Genomic DNA, 13,875 nt, shown 5'->3' on the forward strand with positions numbered 1-13,875 from the left:
AAGGAGGTGGGAGAGGGGAAGAGAGAGGCTGGGAGAGGGGAGGGCAACTAAAATGATGAAGGGTTGGGAACAGGTCCCATATGAAGAGAGGCTAAAGAGACTGGGACTTTTCAGCTTAGAAAAGAGGAGACGGAGCGGGGACAGGATAGAGGTCTCTAAAAGCAGGAGTTGGGTGGAGAGGGTGCATACAGAAAAGTTCTTCATTAGTTCCCATAAAGAAGGACTAGAGGACACCAAAGGAAAGGAATGGGTAGCAGGCTTCAAACTAGTAACAGAAAGTTCTTCTTCACAAAGCAAAGAGTCAACCTGTGGAACTCCTTGCTGCAGGAGGCTGTGAAGGCTACAACTAGAACAGAGTTTAAAGAGAAGTGAGATAAAGTGATGGAGGTTGGGTCTATGGAGTGGTATTAGCCAGGGGGTAGGAGTGGTGTCCCTGCCCAAAGTTTGTGGAAGGCTGGAGAGGGATGGCACGAGACAAATGGCTTGGTCACTGTCTTCGGTCCATCCCCTCCAGGGTCTCTAGGGTTGGCCGCTGTCGGCAGACAGGCTACTTGGCTAGATGGACCTTTGGTCTGACCCAGGACGGCCATTGTAAGATCAGGTCTCAGGGTCGGGGGTCTCACTGGACCACCCTGATTTTCATGCACACCTGCTCCTGGGTGGCCAGGCTGGCAGCTCTCGTGCCCTAGCCGGCCACTTTCCTGTGCCTAGTGCGGAGATCGTGGACAAGGTCCACGATGTCTGCACTAGCCCAGGCAGGTGCCCGCCTCTTGCGGTCCCGGGTAAATTCCCGGGAGCCGCCAGCCTGGTCCCGGGAAGAGGGGGAGGGCTGGGGGGCATCGAGTGGGTGGCTCAATCTGTGCCAGGTGCAGGGTCTGCTAGCTGGGTGCTGGCAGGCTTGCACCTGGCACAGGCACCGTAGCCAGCCCGTGCCCCTTTAAGGGGTCCAGGGCCGGGAGAGGGGCAGACGAGTTTCCCTGGTGTTGGCCAGAGTGGCCACCAGGGAAACCTGGGGAGGGCTAGCCTCCCACTAGTTCGAATTAAGGGGCTACACACCCCTTAATTCGAACTAGCTAGTTCGAACTAGGCTTAATCCTCGTGGAATGAGGATTACCTAGTTCGAACTAAGTGCTCCGTTAGATCGAATTAAATTCGAACTAGCGGAGCGCTAGTGTAGCGCCTATGAAAGTTAGTTTGAACTAACGTCCGTTTGTAGTGTAGACATACCCACAGGGTCCCTTCTAGTTCTCGTGTTCAATGATTCTGTGAGTCACTGATTCTACTCAGAATCAAACCTGTTGAAATACAAGTCCATGCCCATTACTCATAACTTCAAATACAAAAACAATAGATGCAAGTCGTACAATCATAATCGGTAAGCCCTAGGGGTATGTCTACACTAGCTCGTTAATTCGAGCTAGGTAGGCAAATGAGGCGACCGGAGATGCAAATGAAGCCCAGGATTGAAATATCCAGGGCTTTATTTGCATGTTCCCATCCGGTCGCCATTTTGAAATTTCACTAGCCCGAACTCACTGCCACGTGCCCACACGCGGCAGTGAAACGTTAATTCAAACTAGGTCCTTAGTTCGAAGTAACTGTTACTTCTTCCTGTAGGGGGCAACACCACCTTCCTGGCCATCGTGTGAGTCGCCCAGGGCCCGGGCTGGTGAGGGGAGATGCGAGAGCTGGGGGGGGGGGGCACAGGAGCAGAGCTGGGCTGGAGGAGATGGAGGGAGGCCTGGCAGCACTGGGCAGTGGGAAGGGTTTGGCTCTGGCCAGTCTCGGCAGTGGCCTGCCCAGATCTAACGTCCCCGCCCGTCCGGGGCGCGTCCCCACAGGTTCCCTCTGGAGCACTTTGGGAAGCTCTACGGGCTGGTGATGGGCCTGTCGGCCGTGGTGTCACTCCTGCAGTACCCCTGCTTCGCGCTCGTCAAGGGACCGCTCGGCGACGACCCCTTCTATGTGAGTGGCCGGGCCTGGGGAACGTGATCGACCCCCCCGCAGTGAGAGACGAGGGGGGCCCCCGCCGGGCCTGGGGAACGTGATCGACCCCCCGCACTGAGAGACGGGGGGCCCAGTGCCCGGCCTGGGGAACGTGATCGACCCCCCGCAGTGAGAGACGGGGGGAGCCAGCACTGGTTTTGGGGAACGTTATTGTCCCCTTGTAGTAAGAACCTCACTCCTGTGTTGTTCAAAATCTGATTCTCCCACCCAGGTGAACATCGGCCTCAACGTCGTCATCCTGCTGGCCTTTGTCAGCCCGCTGGTGGTGCTGCGGGAGTGCCGGCGCCGGGCGAAGGAGCAGGACGAGCCACGCGCCGACCCATCCCCTACGGCCCTGCACAAGGCTGGGGTGGAATCCTCCATCTGACCCCCCCTCCCATGGTTCTGGGGGGGCTGTTCCCCCCACCAAAAGGGAACGAGGAAAGGGAATTAGAACAGATCCCGGCCCCTCCCCAGCTGGGGCCCTCCACCCAGGATTGGCACTGCCAGCTCCAGCCAAACGCTGGCTGCGGTGCGGGGTCACGTTGGGCCCTTTGGTCCAGAGACTTGATTTTCTCGGTGTTTGTAGAACCGGGTGGGTATAAATCCCTCCGTGCTCCGAGGTGCCTGGGGGCAGCGCTGGGGGGTATTTCAGGCCCCTCTCTTGGCAGGCTGCCTTCTAGCGCCCCCGGTTTCTTCTTTTTTATGACCGTGATTTTGTAGCTTTGTTGTAGCAGCGAAGGAGCCGGATGCTCCGGCGCCTTTATCCTGGAAATCGCATAAATGCTAACGCGGCGCTAACCCAGCTCTGCACGGCGCCCGTGGGACAGGTCGCCCCCAGCCCGTGCTGCCCACTTTGTGCCCATCTTGTCTGACCTTCGGAAAACTCCCCCAGTGCTGGGGAACCCACCAAGACCGGGAGGAGGATCCAGCAGGGACCCAGGGTCCTGCTAAAATCGTGCCCCCTGTTCCGGGTGGGGATCTGGTGGGCTCTGGCGCCCACCCCTGCTCGACTGCAGAGCCTCTGCGCTGAGGCATCTCCTCCCACAACAAGCCCCCTCAAAGCTGCTCTCAGGGTAGTGAAATAGCTGATGCCTCCTGATAGCAGCCTACAGCATGGGCTGCAGCCCCCTGCTCCCTCCTGGGCCCGGCCTCTCTGATCCCTTTGCTTGCTGGGCATGTCCCAGGGGGACCCCAGAACTGGACACGGTCCCCAGCAGCAATAACTCCCCCTGCTACCCCAGGTGGGGTAACCCCCAGCCTCTCTCCCCACCCCGGCCACCCCCTCCCACTCCAGACTCCCACCCCAGGAGGGCAAAGCCCCAGCCTCTCTCCCAGTCCCGGCGCAGCCCCAGCAGGAAGGAGCGAGGCCAGGGGTGCTGAGCGAAAAGCTGTTTTATTGCAGGGAGTCACAGGCCATGACCAAGAGTTGGGGGCAGCGGCTGGCCTGGGGAGCTGTGCGGGGGCTGGGAGGGGAGCCGACTCCAGCGAGCTTGGTGGCAGGGTGGAGCAGGGAGGCCCAGGCCACCAGAGCGATGGGGGCAGGTCAACCCCACAGCGGGAGCATCCCCCTCAGTATTCGCAGACATAGGGCAGGCGAGTTCTGCAACTGAGGCATCTCCACAGACCAGCTGGAAGAGAAGGGGGGGTCAGTTCCCTCCAGGCTGGCACCTGGAACCCTCCCCTCCGCCCCCCCCGCCCCACCCCTCATCATCTTCATAGGAATGGCCAGACTGGGTCAGACCAAAGGTCCATCTACCCCAGTGTCCTGTCTGCTGATTGTGGCGTATACTAGGTGCCCCAGAGGGAAGGAACACAACAGACAATCATCCCTCCCCTGTCACTCACCTCCAGAGAAACAGAGGCGAGGGACACCCTTCCTACCCACATTGGCTAACAGCCATTGATGGACCTAACCTCCATGAATCTATCTCGCTCTTTTTTGAACCCTGTTAAAGTTCCAGCCTTCACTGCATCCTCTGGCAAGGAGTTCCACAGGTTGACAGTGCGCTGAGTGAATGCAAACTTCCTTTTGTTTGTTTTAAACCTGTAGCTAGAGTTGCCAGGTGTCTGGTGTTTGGGCCTTCTGTCTGGTCAAAAAATTCAGAAAATACCGGCCATGTGGAATGTCCACTATTTTCTGGTTTTCTCCAGATCCCTGTGGCCCAGACGCCCGGTTCCCCTACCCCAGGACTCTTCTTCCCCAAGCAGTGATGAGATCCCCATCTCCACCCTGCGCCCCCCCAACCCTTGGGGTGACTCACTTGCGGTGCACATGGACACACAACGTGTCCATCTGCTATTGGGGTACCCTCGGGCCCAGTTGGAGTAGTTCCAGGTGCTGCGGTCGATCCAGTGGGCACGCACACAGTTGGACTGGAGGGGGGAGGCACAGTTGAACTGGGGTAGGCTCAATGCTGTCCCATCTTCAGGGCGCCCTGGGGAAACCCCCCTCCCTTGAGGGCCGGGGCCTTCGCTCCCAGGAGCTTCACGGGGGTGGGGGTCTCAGTGAGGGGCTCTGGTTTGGGGGCCAGATCCCAGAGCAGGGTGCCCCTGGCATTTGCTGGCCCTAGTCTCTGCCTTGTTCCCCATCCTAGGCAACTGAAGGTCAATGGGCCCCAAGGAAATGATCAGCCAGAGAGGGCAGCTGGGACCCACGGCTGAGCCGGCTGAGCCATCCAGGGCTGCCTCTCAGGGAGCAAGCGGGGGTGGCCGGGGGCCGGGCTCCGGCTGGGATGCACTGAGCTGCCGTGGGGGCCGGATCCTCCTGCCCATGCTGCAGGCCCAGGCAGGGCACAGGGGAGACTGGGGCAGCAGGGCTGGACCTCTCCTTACCCTGCGGGAGGCGTATGCACCGATCCACACGTCGCTGCGCTTGGTGCGGGCGCGAACCGTGCATTGCAGGTGATGGTTGACCGCACGGCTGTGGATGGAGGCCAGGCGGCCGTGGTAGCAGCGGGAGCACTGACGCTGTGGGGAGAGGTGAGAGGGCAGCCAGGGCTCCAGGCACACAGTGACATCCACCAGCCAGTGCCCCCCCACGCCACCTCCTGCCCCTATGCCCCCTCCACTGCCCCATGCACCACTCACACCACAGCCCTCCCATTGCCTCCATGCCCCCCTCCCCATGCCCGCCACCCTCCATGCCATCAACTCTCCCTATGCCAACCCTGCTCCCCCTCCGATGCCTTCACTGCCCCACGCTCCCTCCACTGCCTCTCTGGGCCTCCTAACTCACCTCCTGACCCATCTGTGAGTCCCCCACCCACCTGCCCCCTGCTCCACTCACCTGAGCATGCCTAAAGGTCTGGCAACTTCTCACAAGCACATAGCGGTAGGTGCGGCCCCCAGTGCCTGGCACGACCATCCGGACGATCTCACTCTCCGTGGGGCAGGGTGGCTCTGGCTCCCCAGACTCCTCCTCACCCTCTTCATCCGGGATCTCCTGCTCTAGGGCACCTGCATCTGGGGGGGTGCATACACCAGTGGACCCTTCCAGCCCCAAGACAGAGCCCAGCCCTGGAACAATCCATGAATGCAGGGGGCTGGGAGGGGCCAGGGGACCCTGGTGTCCGGGCTGCTGAGGGTGGGGGAGTCATTGGGAGGTTAGGGGATGCTGGGGTCCGGAATGGAGAAGTTCGTGGGAGATTGTGGGGCCAGGGAACCCAGGTGGCCAGCCCAGAGTGGGGCTGTGGGTCGGTGAGAGCACAGATCTGGGGGTACTGGAGCCCTGTCCTGTCCTTGCTGGGGTCTGACCCAACCCAAGCAGGGTGTGCGGGAGGGGAGGTTCCCATTGGGGAGATGGCCTATAGGACAGACACACCCCGGGGTGGGGGAAGGGCTGTAACCACAGGGACTTGGGCCCCAGAACTTACCCAGCTGGTGAGCAGAGACGGCCCCTAGCAGGGCAAGTGCCAGGACCAGGGACAGCTTCATCTTGGGTGGAGCTGGGGGGTGAACTGCTGTGAGACACAGATTGACCCCCCCAATTCCTCCCACCCCCACCGAGCCCAGACTGACCGCTCCGCTTAGAACCCCACCGCCCGGCACTGCACCTGCCCTGTACCGCAGGCACCAGCAGTATGGGCACCCACTGGCTATGGAGAGAGACTGTCAGGGAGAACAGCATGGGGCGTTAGCCTGTGGAACTCCCCACCACAGGATATAAGAACCAAGTGCACTGAGCAATACCAGGCCTCTCTGGGCATCAGGGGCCAAGAATGAGGCCTCCCAAGCTCAGCCTGAAGGGCAGGAGCTGAGCAGGCCCTGGGGTCAGGCTGGGATTTGCCCCAGCCACAGAGAGATGAATTATGGGAGTCACCTCCTCTGGGCATCTAGAGCTGGCTGCTGAGAGCCAGGAGTGATGCCCTCCCCCCGGCACAGATCCCCGTCACCTCCCCCCGCAGCCCCTGGGGCCACCCAGAGACCCCGCTCACCTCTGTGACAGCCACCAGTCCGGGGAGCTCTGCCTGGTCCAGCCGTGCCAGCCCCTTATACTGGGCTGGAGCAGGAAGCTGAAGATGGGGAAAGAGCCCAGCTCCCAGCCCCTTGTGCTCCCCCCTCCCTGCCCCCCACAGCTTGTGACACCCACCCTGGGCTGTGCCCCCCCACGTGCCTCATGTCGCCCCCTAGCGGCCATCAGGGGAGTTCACAAATGAGCTGTTCAACCCCTCGTCCAGCTCAGCCCCCCCGCTCTCAGGTTGCAGGTTCCCTGCAGATAAGCATCTCCCCGCCGGCCGGGCCGCTTTCGCAAGGGGATTGACACAGTAACGGCCGCGCTGGGACCCCGATAACCCGGGGCCGTTACACCGCAGGGCCTGGCCGCAGGGAACCGGGCAGCCCCCAGCGGGGCTAGTGCCAGCTCCTCCTGAGTGCCGGGGTCAGGGTCCTGTCCCCTCCCCTGCCGGGTACTCACTGGAGGTGACCCTCAGAGCCAGAGACACCCCCCTCATTCCCCACTGCCAGGGGCCAGTGCACTATGGGGCTGGAGCGGGACCCCGCCCTGCCTGCTGGGACTCATGAGCCTGGAAGTGGGGGCCTGGCCAGAGCTGAGCTCTGGGGCATCAATAGCCCCTCCCAATTCCCCTAGTTCTACCATAGATGCTCCCTGCAGCTGCCCCCATGAGATGTGGGGGGCCCTGTCTGCTCCTGCGTCTCCCCAGGCGCTGGCCCTGCCTAGAGACCCCCATTCTTGTGCTTAAAAGAAGCACCTGGGACCTTTTCAAGGGGATAAGGCAACACGCCCCGTTCACTGAACATACATAGATCAATCAATACTTATCAGATGCAGATGCTACATTACTCTCATGCATGCTCCGTCTTCTTGTTTCCAACTGCTGCTCCCCCTAACTGCACTGGCCAGGTGAATTAGGTCGAGGGGAGGGAGGGGGGAGCAGGGCTTCTGCCAATCCGGATCGATGCTCCCATGTTTACAAGACGAAAACCCGGGGTCCCTCTGCGAGATGCCTCGTATTTATCCCTCTCTTGCAGCCAGTCAGTCATCAGAGAGTTCTTCCAGGGACAGGCACTTGCTGCTTGACTCCCAAGGAGTCTGCACCTCCAGTCTTCTTTTCCCGTAAGCTCACTTCACAGGTATCGTCTTGGATCTGGCTCCCAACCCCTCTCCACCCCTGAAACTGCTGCTGGAGGTGCTCACCTTTCACCCTCCATTCATTTCAACAGGACAGTCAAGGAAAGGGGAGGGATCTATTCTTCTCCTAGCAAAAGACATTTTTCTTTACCTTAACTGAGTGGGCCCCACCACAGCGCCCATGGGTGCCATGGCGCCCGCTGGGCCAGTTCTGTGCACCTGCTGAGTGGTCGGGGCTGGCCCCGCCGCTGCTCCCGGGCACGCGGCACATTGGTGGCGCCAGCTCCGGGCGCGCAGCACGAGGGTGGTGCCAGCCCTGGGTGCATAGCGTGTGGGCAGTTCTGGCCCCGGATGTCTGGCAGCCCCAAAAGATTGAGGACCACTGCCTTAATTATTCCCAAGACTTATAGCATAAAGAGCTGGATTCAAGTTTCTATGGAAGACTGGATACAAGGTTTCTCTTAACACAAGGGACTCTATAAGAAGGCTTAACATGCAGAAATATCTAAAAGGACAAGACCTAGATCTATCAAAGGACTTACGACGTTTTACGAGAATGATACATGATTATATGGAAATGTTACAGAGATTTATCCACACCGCCCCCCACCCCTACGGAGCAGAGCGCAGCCTCTGCAGAGAGACCCCAACCCGGCCTGGAAGACTCCCAGTGACGGAGCATCTGCCCCGCCCGGGCGAGGTGACCCCAGGGAAAATCCCTTTCACTGCGCCAGCCTGCCCCGAATCTCCCCAGCCTCCTCTCCAGCCATCTGGGCCAGGCTGTGGCTGAGACCCGGAGCCCTCGCGTCTCGCAGGCCCGCTCCCAGGGAATGGGGTCGGCTCCCTGCCCCCGGGGAGAGGCGTTGCGCCATTGGGAGACACACGGGGCAGGGGGACTGGGGCAGCTGAGAGGTCTCCCTCTGTGGCTGGGCAGTGCCAGGCTCAGGGCTGAGGCCGTGGGCAGAGGCCACCAGCCCCAAGACCCCAGCTCTGCGAGATGCGTCCCGGCTCCCTCTGCCTCAGTGTCACCGTCCCCCCGGCCAAGCTCAGGCCTTGCCCACCCCCTGGCCTGGGGCCCCTCTGGAGGGGTTGGGCAGCCTCAGCCCAGCGCAGGCCCAATCCGCCCTCAGGCAGAGCCGGGGCAGGGGCAGATCATCTGTCTCCCATGGAGATGGCTCCTTCTGGGCAGGACACAGGTCTCTCCAGGTTCTCCCCAGCTGGCAGAGCCGCTCCCCTTCCTTTCGACCTCCCCGCAGCCAGCTCCACTGCCCCCCAGACCTGCATGGACCTGTCCCCCCACACAGCCAGCCCTACTGCCCCCTAGCCCTGCATGGGACTGTCCTTCAATGCCAGGGTAGAGGCAGGAGCAGGGTGGGGACCAGGCCAGAGATGGGGTGTGGATAGGGTGGCCAGGCGACCGGTTTTGAACTGGACAGTCCGGTATTTGAGCTTTCTGTCCGGGAAACAGATTGAGGAAATACCGGACATATAAATGTCCAGTATTTTCTAATTTGATAAGTTTTATTATTATTAGGAGTATCAGGGTATGTCTACACTACAAAGTTAATTTGAACTAACAGCCGTTAGTTCGAATTAACTTTAATAGGCGCTACACATACAAACCGCTAGTTTGAACTTAATTCGAACTAGCGGAGCGCTTAATTTGAACTAGGTAAACCTCATTCTACGAGGACTAACGCCTAGTTCGAATTAAGCAGTTTGGATTAAGGGCTGTGTAGCCACTTAATTCGAACTAGTGGGAGGCTAGCCCTCCCCAGCTTGTCCTGGTGGCCACTCTGGGCACCACCAGGGAAACTCATCTGCCCCCCTCCCAGCCCCGGAGCCCTTAAAGGGGCACGGGCTGGCTACGGTGCCCGTGCCAGGTGCAAGCCTGCCAGCACCCAGCCAGCAGACCCTGCACCTGGCACGGCACGAGCCAGCCACCCGCTGCCACCCAGCCCTCCGCCTTTTCCCGGGACCAGGCTGGCGGCTCCCAGGAGCTTGGCCAGGACCGCAAGAGGCGGGCACCCGCCTGGTCTAATGCGGAGATCGTGGACGTCATCCAGGTTTGGGGGGAGGCCTCCAACGTCCACAACCTCCACACTAGGCACAGGGAAGTGGCCGTCTAGGGCAGGATAGCTGCCAGCCTGACCACCAAAGGCCACATGCAAACACAGGAGCAGGTTTGCGTGAAAATCAAGTTGGTCCAGTGAGACCTCCGACCCTGAGCCCTGAGCTAAGAACATAAGAACATAAGAACGGCCGTACAGGGTCAGACCAAAGGTCCATCTAGCCCAGTAGCCTGTCTGCCGACAGCGGCCAACACTAGGTACCCTGGTGGGGATGGACCAAAGACAATGACCAAGCCATTTGTCTCGTACCATCCATCTCCAGCCTTCCACAAACAGAGACCAGGGACACCATTTCTACCCCCTGGCTAATAGCACTCCATGGACCCAACCTCCATGACTTTATCTAACTTCTCTTTAAACTCTGTTAAATCCCAAGCTTCATTTGCAACTTCGGTTGCCTACATTAACCACCCTAGTTTGAACTAAGTTGGTAGTGTAGACATACCCTTATAGTTCTAGCCTTCACAGCCTCCTGTGACAAGGAGTTCCACAGGTTGACTATTTGCTTTGTGAAGAAGAACTTTCTGTTATTAGTTTGAAGCCTGCTACCCATTCATTTCATTTGGTGTCCTCTAGTCCTTCTATTATGGGAACTAATGAAGAACTTTTCTTTATGCACCCTCTCCACACCACTCATGATTTTATAGACCTATATCATATCCCCCCTCCGTCTCCTCTTTTCTAAGCTGAAAAGTCCCAGTCTCTTTAGCCTCTCTTCATACGGGACCTGTTCCAAACCCCGGATCATTTTAGTTGCCCTTTTCGGAACCCTTTCCAAGTCCAAAACTTCTTTTCTGAGGTGAGGAAATCACATGTGTACACAGTACTGAAGATATGGCGTACCATAGTTTGATACTTCCTGTCCTCCTTCTTCCCCTGGCTTCCCCCTTCCAGCTCCCTCCTCCCAGGTTTCCCCCTCCCCTCTCCCACCCTCTCTCTTCCCCTCTCCCACCTCCTTTTCCCAGTCTCCCCAGAGGTTAACTCCCCTCCCCAGTTTTGTTCAATAAAGAGAGTTTCTATTTTTGAACACACGTGTCCTTTATTTTGTACATCAGGAAGGGGGGCTAGGGAGGGGTAAGTGGAAGGAGGTGAGGGAGGAATGGGGTACGAGCCCCCAATGGAGAGGACTGGGGTGGGTCTGCGGGCTCTTCGGGGTGGAAGCTCCTCCGGATGGCAGCCTGCAGCAAGTGTAGCCGGGCTGATGGCCGAGTGCTGTGATGTGCCCAATGTGGGCACTCAGGGCACTCCAAGCCAGGACTGCTTTGCAAGGAGGGAACCCTGAGAACTGTCTGTCCGGGGTGGGGGTCAGGTCCCTTTAAGCACAGCCCTCGGCTAGCCTGAGGCAGCAGCTCCACACTCTAAGTCCTAATCTTTTGCCCTGCCGGTACTGCTTCCGGCCATCCTTAACCTCGGTTCAGGGTCCACTCAATGTGGACATGCTAGTTCGAATTAGCAAAACACTAATTCAAACTTGATTTTAGGTCTAGATGCACTAGTTCGAATTAGCTTAATACGAATTAGTGCTGTCGTATAGACATACCCTCAGTACGTAGTTGCGTACTGCGTGAGTGTGTCTACCAGCCAGGCACTACACAGCTATGCAGTAGATAGGACAGGGGTGGGGGCAGGATGGATTCCCTGGGGCCACTGGGACCATCAGCGGGATGGGCAGCACCCCGGGATCTGCGTGCACCCAAGTCAGCCCTCCTCCCTGACAACTGGTTCTTCCCTGGCCAGCCCCATGCCCTAACCCCTCCCCCCCCAGCCCTGATTCCCACTACCTGGTGTCTCCTCCGATCTCCCTGGCCAGCACTGTTCCCCTATACTCCCGCCTGACCAGCCCTGATTCCAGCCAGCCGGTACCCCTGCACCCCCTCCCTGCCAGCCCTGCTCCCCCCCGACCACCTCCTGGCCAGCTGGCGAGTTCCACCTGGCCAGCTCCACTCTTCCTAACCCCCTCCCAGCCAGCCCTACTCCCTGCTGGTTGGTTCCCCCTGATCTCTCTGCTCCCCTGGATCTCCTCCTGGCCGGTCCCCCCCCCATCCGTTCTGAGATCATGTGTCTGGTATTTTTTTGAACCCCATCTGGTAACCCTAGCTGTGGGCGAGTTGTGGCCAGGGCTGGGAGCTGTGGGGTGGGACGAGGCAGGAGCCAGGCCAGGCCAGGGGGCAGTGTGGACTGGGCACTGAGAGCAGCACTGACGGGGGGCTGGTGCCAGGGCGCTGCGCAGCTCCACCCTGGGTCTGCCAGTGTCGGCAGGGGAACGTTTCCAGCCCCTGAGCTGCAGCCTCACTGGGCAGGTCCCCATGGCCGTGCGGGAGAGAGGGGACCCTGGCTCTGAGGGGCACCCCCCAGAGAGTACCAGGCAGGGGAGGGGAGAAGACCCTGACCCTGGCACTCAGGGGTAGCTGGCACTAGCCCTGTTCCCCGTAGCCTGGCGCCTGGCTCTGCGGCCTGCGGAGTAACGGCCCCGGGTTATCAGATGGCCCAGGCGCGGGGTCCCAGCGCAGCCGTTACTGTGTGAAATGCCCCTTGTGAAACCAGCCCGGCGGGGAGATGCTTATCTGCTGGGAGGCCCTGAGCCCGCGGGGCCTGAGGGTGGGGCTGGGAGAAGGCTGCAGGCGGCATCTGACAAGAACGCTCCTCAGTCCCGACTCGCAGCCCCTGCCAGCCTGTCCCTCGGGTGCCCCTCGGTCCCACCCCAACCTGCACCCCAGCCCTGGGCTCCCTGCCCCATACACAGACTCTAGGCCATGTCCCCTCCCAGGTCTCCTGGGTCTGCCGCTTCCTGCCTATCCCCCCGAGGGGCCGTGTTCCTGCCTCAGCAGGGGGCAGCGGACTCGCAGGGCGGCCGTGGGGCCTAGTGGAGGGCGCATTGATCGGGGCAGGGACAGGCTGTCCCACAGCCCCACTGGGTGACCTTGGCCATGTCCCGTCCTGCTCTCGTCAGTGTCCCTGTGGGCTGTGCTGAGGCAGGGGGGCAGATCTGGGTTCTCCCCCGGGCCTGCCGGGGAGAGTCCAGACACAGGAGTAGCACAGACACGTAAGCGGTGCTTCCTGGCCCGTGTGGCTGGCGTTGCCATCGCCTCTGATCAGCGCTGGACCGGCCAGAGCAAGCGCTCAGCTCCTCATTCCCGGCCTGCCGAGCGGGGGCCAGGAAGAGCATCCTGAACCCCTGCTCAGGGGAGCCGTCATATGTGCTGGCGCATCGGGGCTCCCCTGATCCTGGACCCCCATAGCAGTGGGAACAGACTCCGCCAGCCAGTAGAACAGAGGGGGGTTATTGCTTCTCCATGATAGCACAGTCGTGATGTAGTTATAGGAGTCAGGGCCAGGATGCCTCAGACCCCTTGGCTTAGGGGGTCCATTCTCCCCCCCCCCTCGGGAAGAGCCTTGTTACCTGGTCAGGTTGGGCCTAGGGTTAGGGCCAATACACACGTGGCTGACTCAGTGGAAATCTCCCATCCCAGCGCAGGGGGACACCGGGTCCTGGAGCAGACAGCACCCCCACTACGCCACCTCGCACCACAGCCTGAGGCAAACGGGGGCTCCCCTTGGGGGAACTCAGCTTGCGAGCCGTCAGCTGCAGCAGAAGTTGGACCGGTGCCCGTGCAGCCCCCAGCTATGTGAGCTAGTCGGGGCAGCCACACCTGGGTCCCTCCTTGGTCCAGCCAGGCCGCCATCCGCAGAATTCGGGCTCCCCAGCCACTGCCCTTCACACCGTCATTCCCTCAGCAGGCTGCACCCTGCGCCCCAGGGAGGGGGAGTCGTCCCCCAGCAGGGAACGTGCCCCCCACCTTCCACTTTCTCCTGTGCCCTCGCCGAGCTGGGGACCTCCCCCCACGGGCAGCGCCCCACTGGTCAGTGGGGAGGCCCCTGCCTGGCGCAGGGCAGCAGGGCGCAGACTCAGTGCCCGGAGGAGTGCGTGTCAGAGGCGCGTTGGCAGAGCAGGGGTGGGGGCGCCCAGGGCTGGGCTTGCAGGGGCTGCGAGGTGGGACAGGGGCCAGTGGCCACAGGGCCGGGCACGAAGCTCCAGTGGGCGTGGAAGAGGCAGGGCCCTGGGCGGAAGGCGGGTTCGGGACGAGCCTCCCTGTCTTCTCCCAGCCACACCCCATCACCTGGGCTGACTGACGTGTTGCGCCAGGCAGCCCCGGCACCAGAACCAGA

At 60.6% G+C, this 13,875-nt stretch overlaps 2 protein-coding genes across 2 annotated transcripts; one reads left to right on the top strand and one right to left on the bottom strand.

Moving 5' to 3' along the window:
• The first annotated feature begins 1,727 nt into the window (after positions 1-1,727).
• LOC142829019 (equilibrative nucleobase transporter 1-like) lies at positions 1,728-2,833 on the top strand. The gene is made up of 2 exons (XM_075926074.2): positions 1,728-1,965; positions 2,219-2,833. Exons 1-2 carry the CDS (start codon positions 1,882-1,884, stop codon positions 2,372-2,374), a joined length of 240 nt encoding a protein of 79 aa, XP_075782189.2. The 5' UTR covers positions 1,728-1,881; the 3' UTR covers positions 2,375-2,833.
• A 536-nt stretch (positions 2,834-3,369) lies between these two features.
• Positions 3,370-6,556, bottom strand: LOC142829020 (bone marrow proteoglycan-like). The gene is made up of 6 exons (XM_075926075.2): positions 6,423-6,556; positions 5,862-5,933; positions 5,276-5,451; positions 4,822-4,956; positions 4,251-4,362; positions 3,370-3,617 (listed from the first exon to the last, which is right to left on the bottom strand). Exons 2-6 carry the CDS (start codon positions 5,920-5,922, stop codon positions 3,559-3,561), a joined length of 543 nt encoding a protein of 180 aa, XP_075782190.2. The 5' UTR covers positions 5,923-5,933; positions 6,423-6,556; the 3' UTR covers positions 3,370-3,558.
• Positions 6,557-13,875: the final 7,319 nt, after the last annotated feature.

Source organism: Pelodiscus sinensis, chromosome 5 (genome assembly GCF_052426305.1).
Source record: "Pelodiscus sinensis isolate ZL-2025 chromosome 5, ASM5242630v1, whole genome shotgun sequence".
NCBI classification, from domain to species: Eukaryota; Metazoa; Chordata; order Testudines; family Trionychidae; genus Pelodiscus; species Pelodiscus sinensis.

Bases quoted from the DNA above. Each gene is read 5' to 3' on its own strand.
- LOC142829019 (XM_075926074.2), top strand. From the start codon at position 1,882: ATGGGCCTGTCGGCCGTGGTGTCACTCCTGCAGTACCCCTGCTTCGCG. The intron at 1,966-2,218 runs GTGAGTGGCCGG...TCTCCCACCCAG, and splicing joins TCGGCGACGACCCCTTCTAT to GTGAACATCGGCCTCAACGT.
- LOC142829020 (XM_075926075.2), bottom strand. From the start codon at position 5,922: ATGAAGCTGTCCCTGGTCCTGGCACTTGCCCTGCTAGGGGCCGTCTCT. The intron at 5,452-5,861 runs GTAAGTTCTGGG...GCACCCCCCCAG, and splicing joins CGTCTCTGCTCACCAGCTGG to ATGCAGGTGCCCTAGAGCAG. The intron at 4,363-4,821 runs GTAAGGAGAGGT...TCCCCCCTCCAG, and splicing joins GTGCATACGCCTCCCGCAGG to TCCAACTGTGTGCGTGCCCA.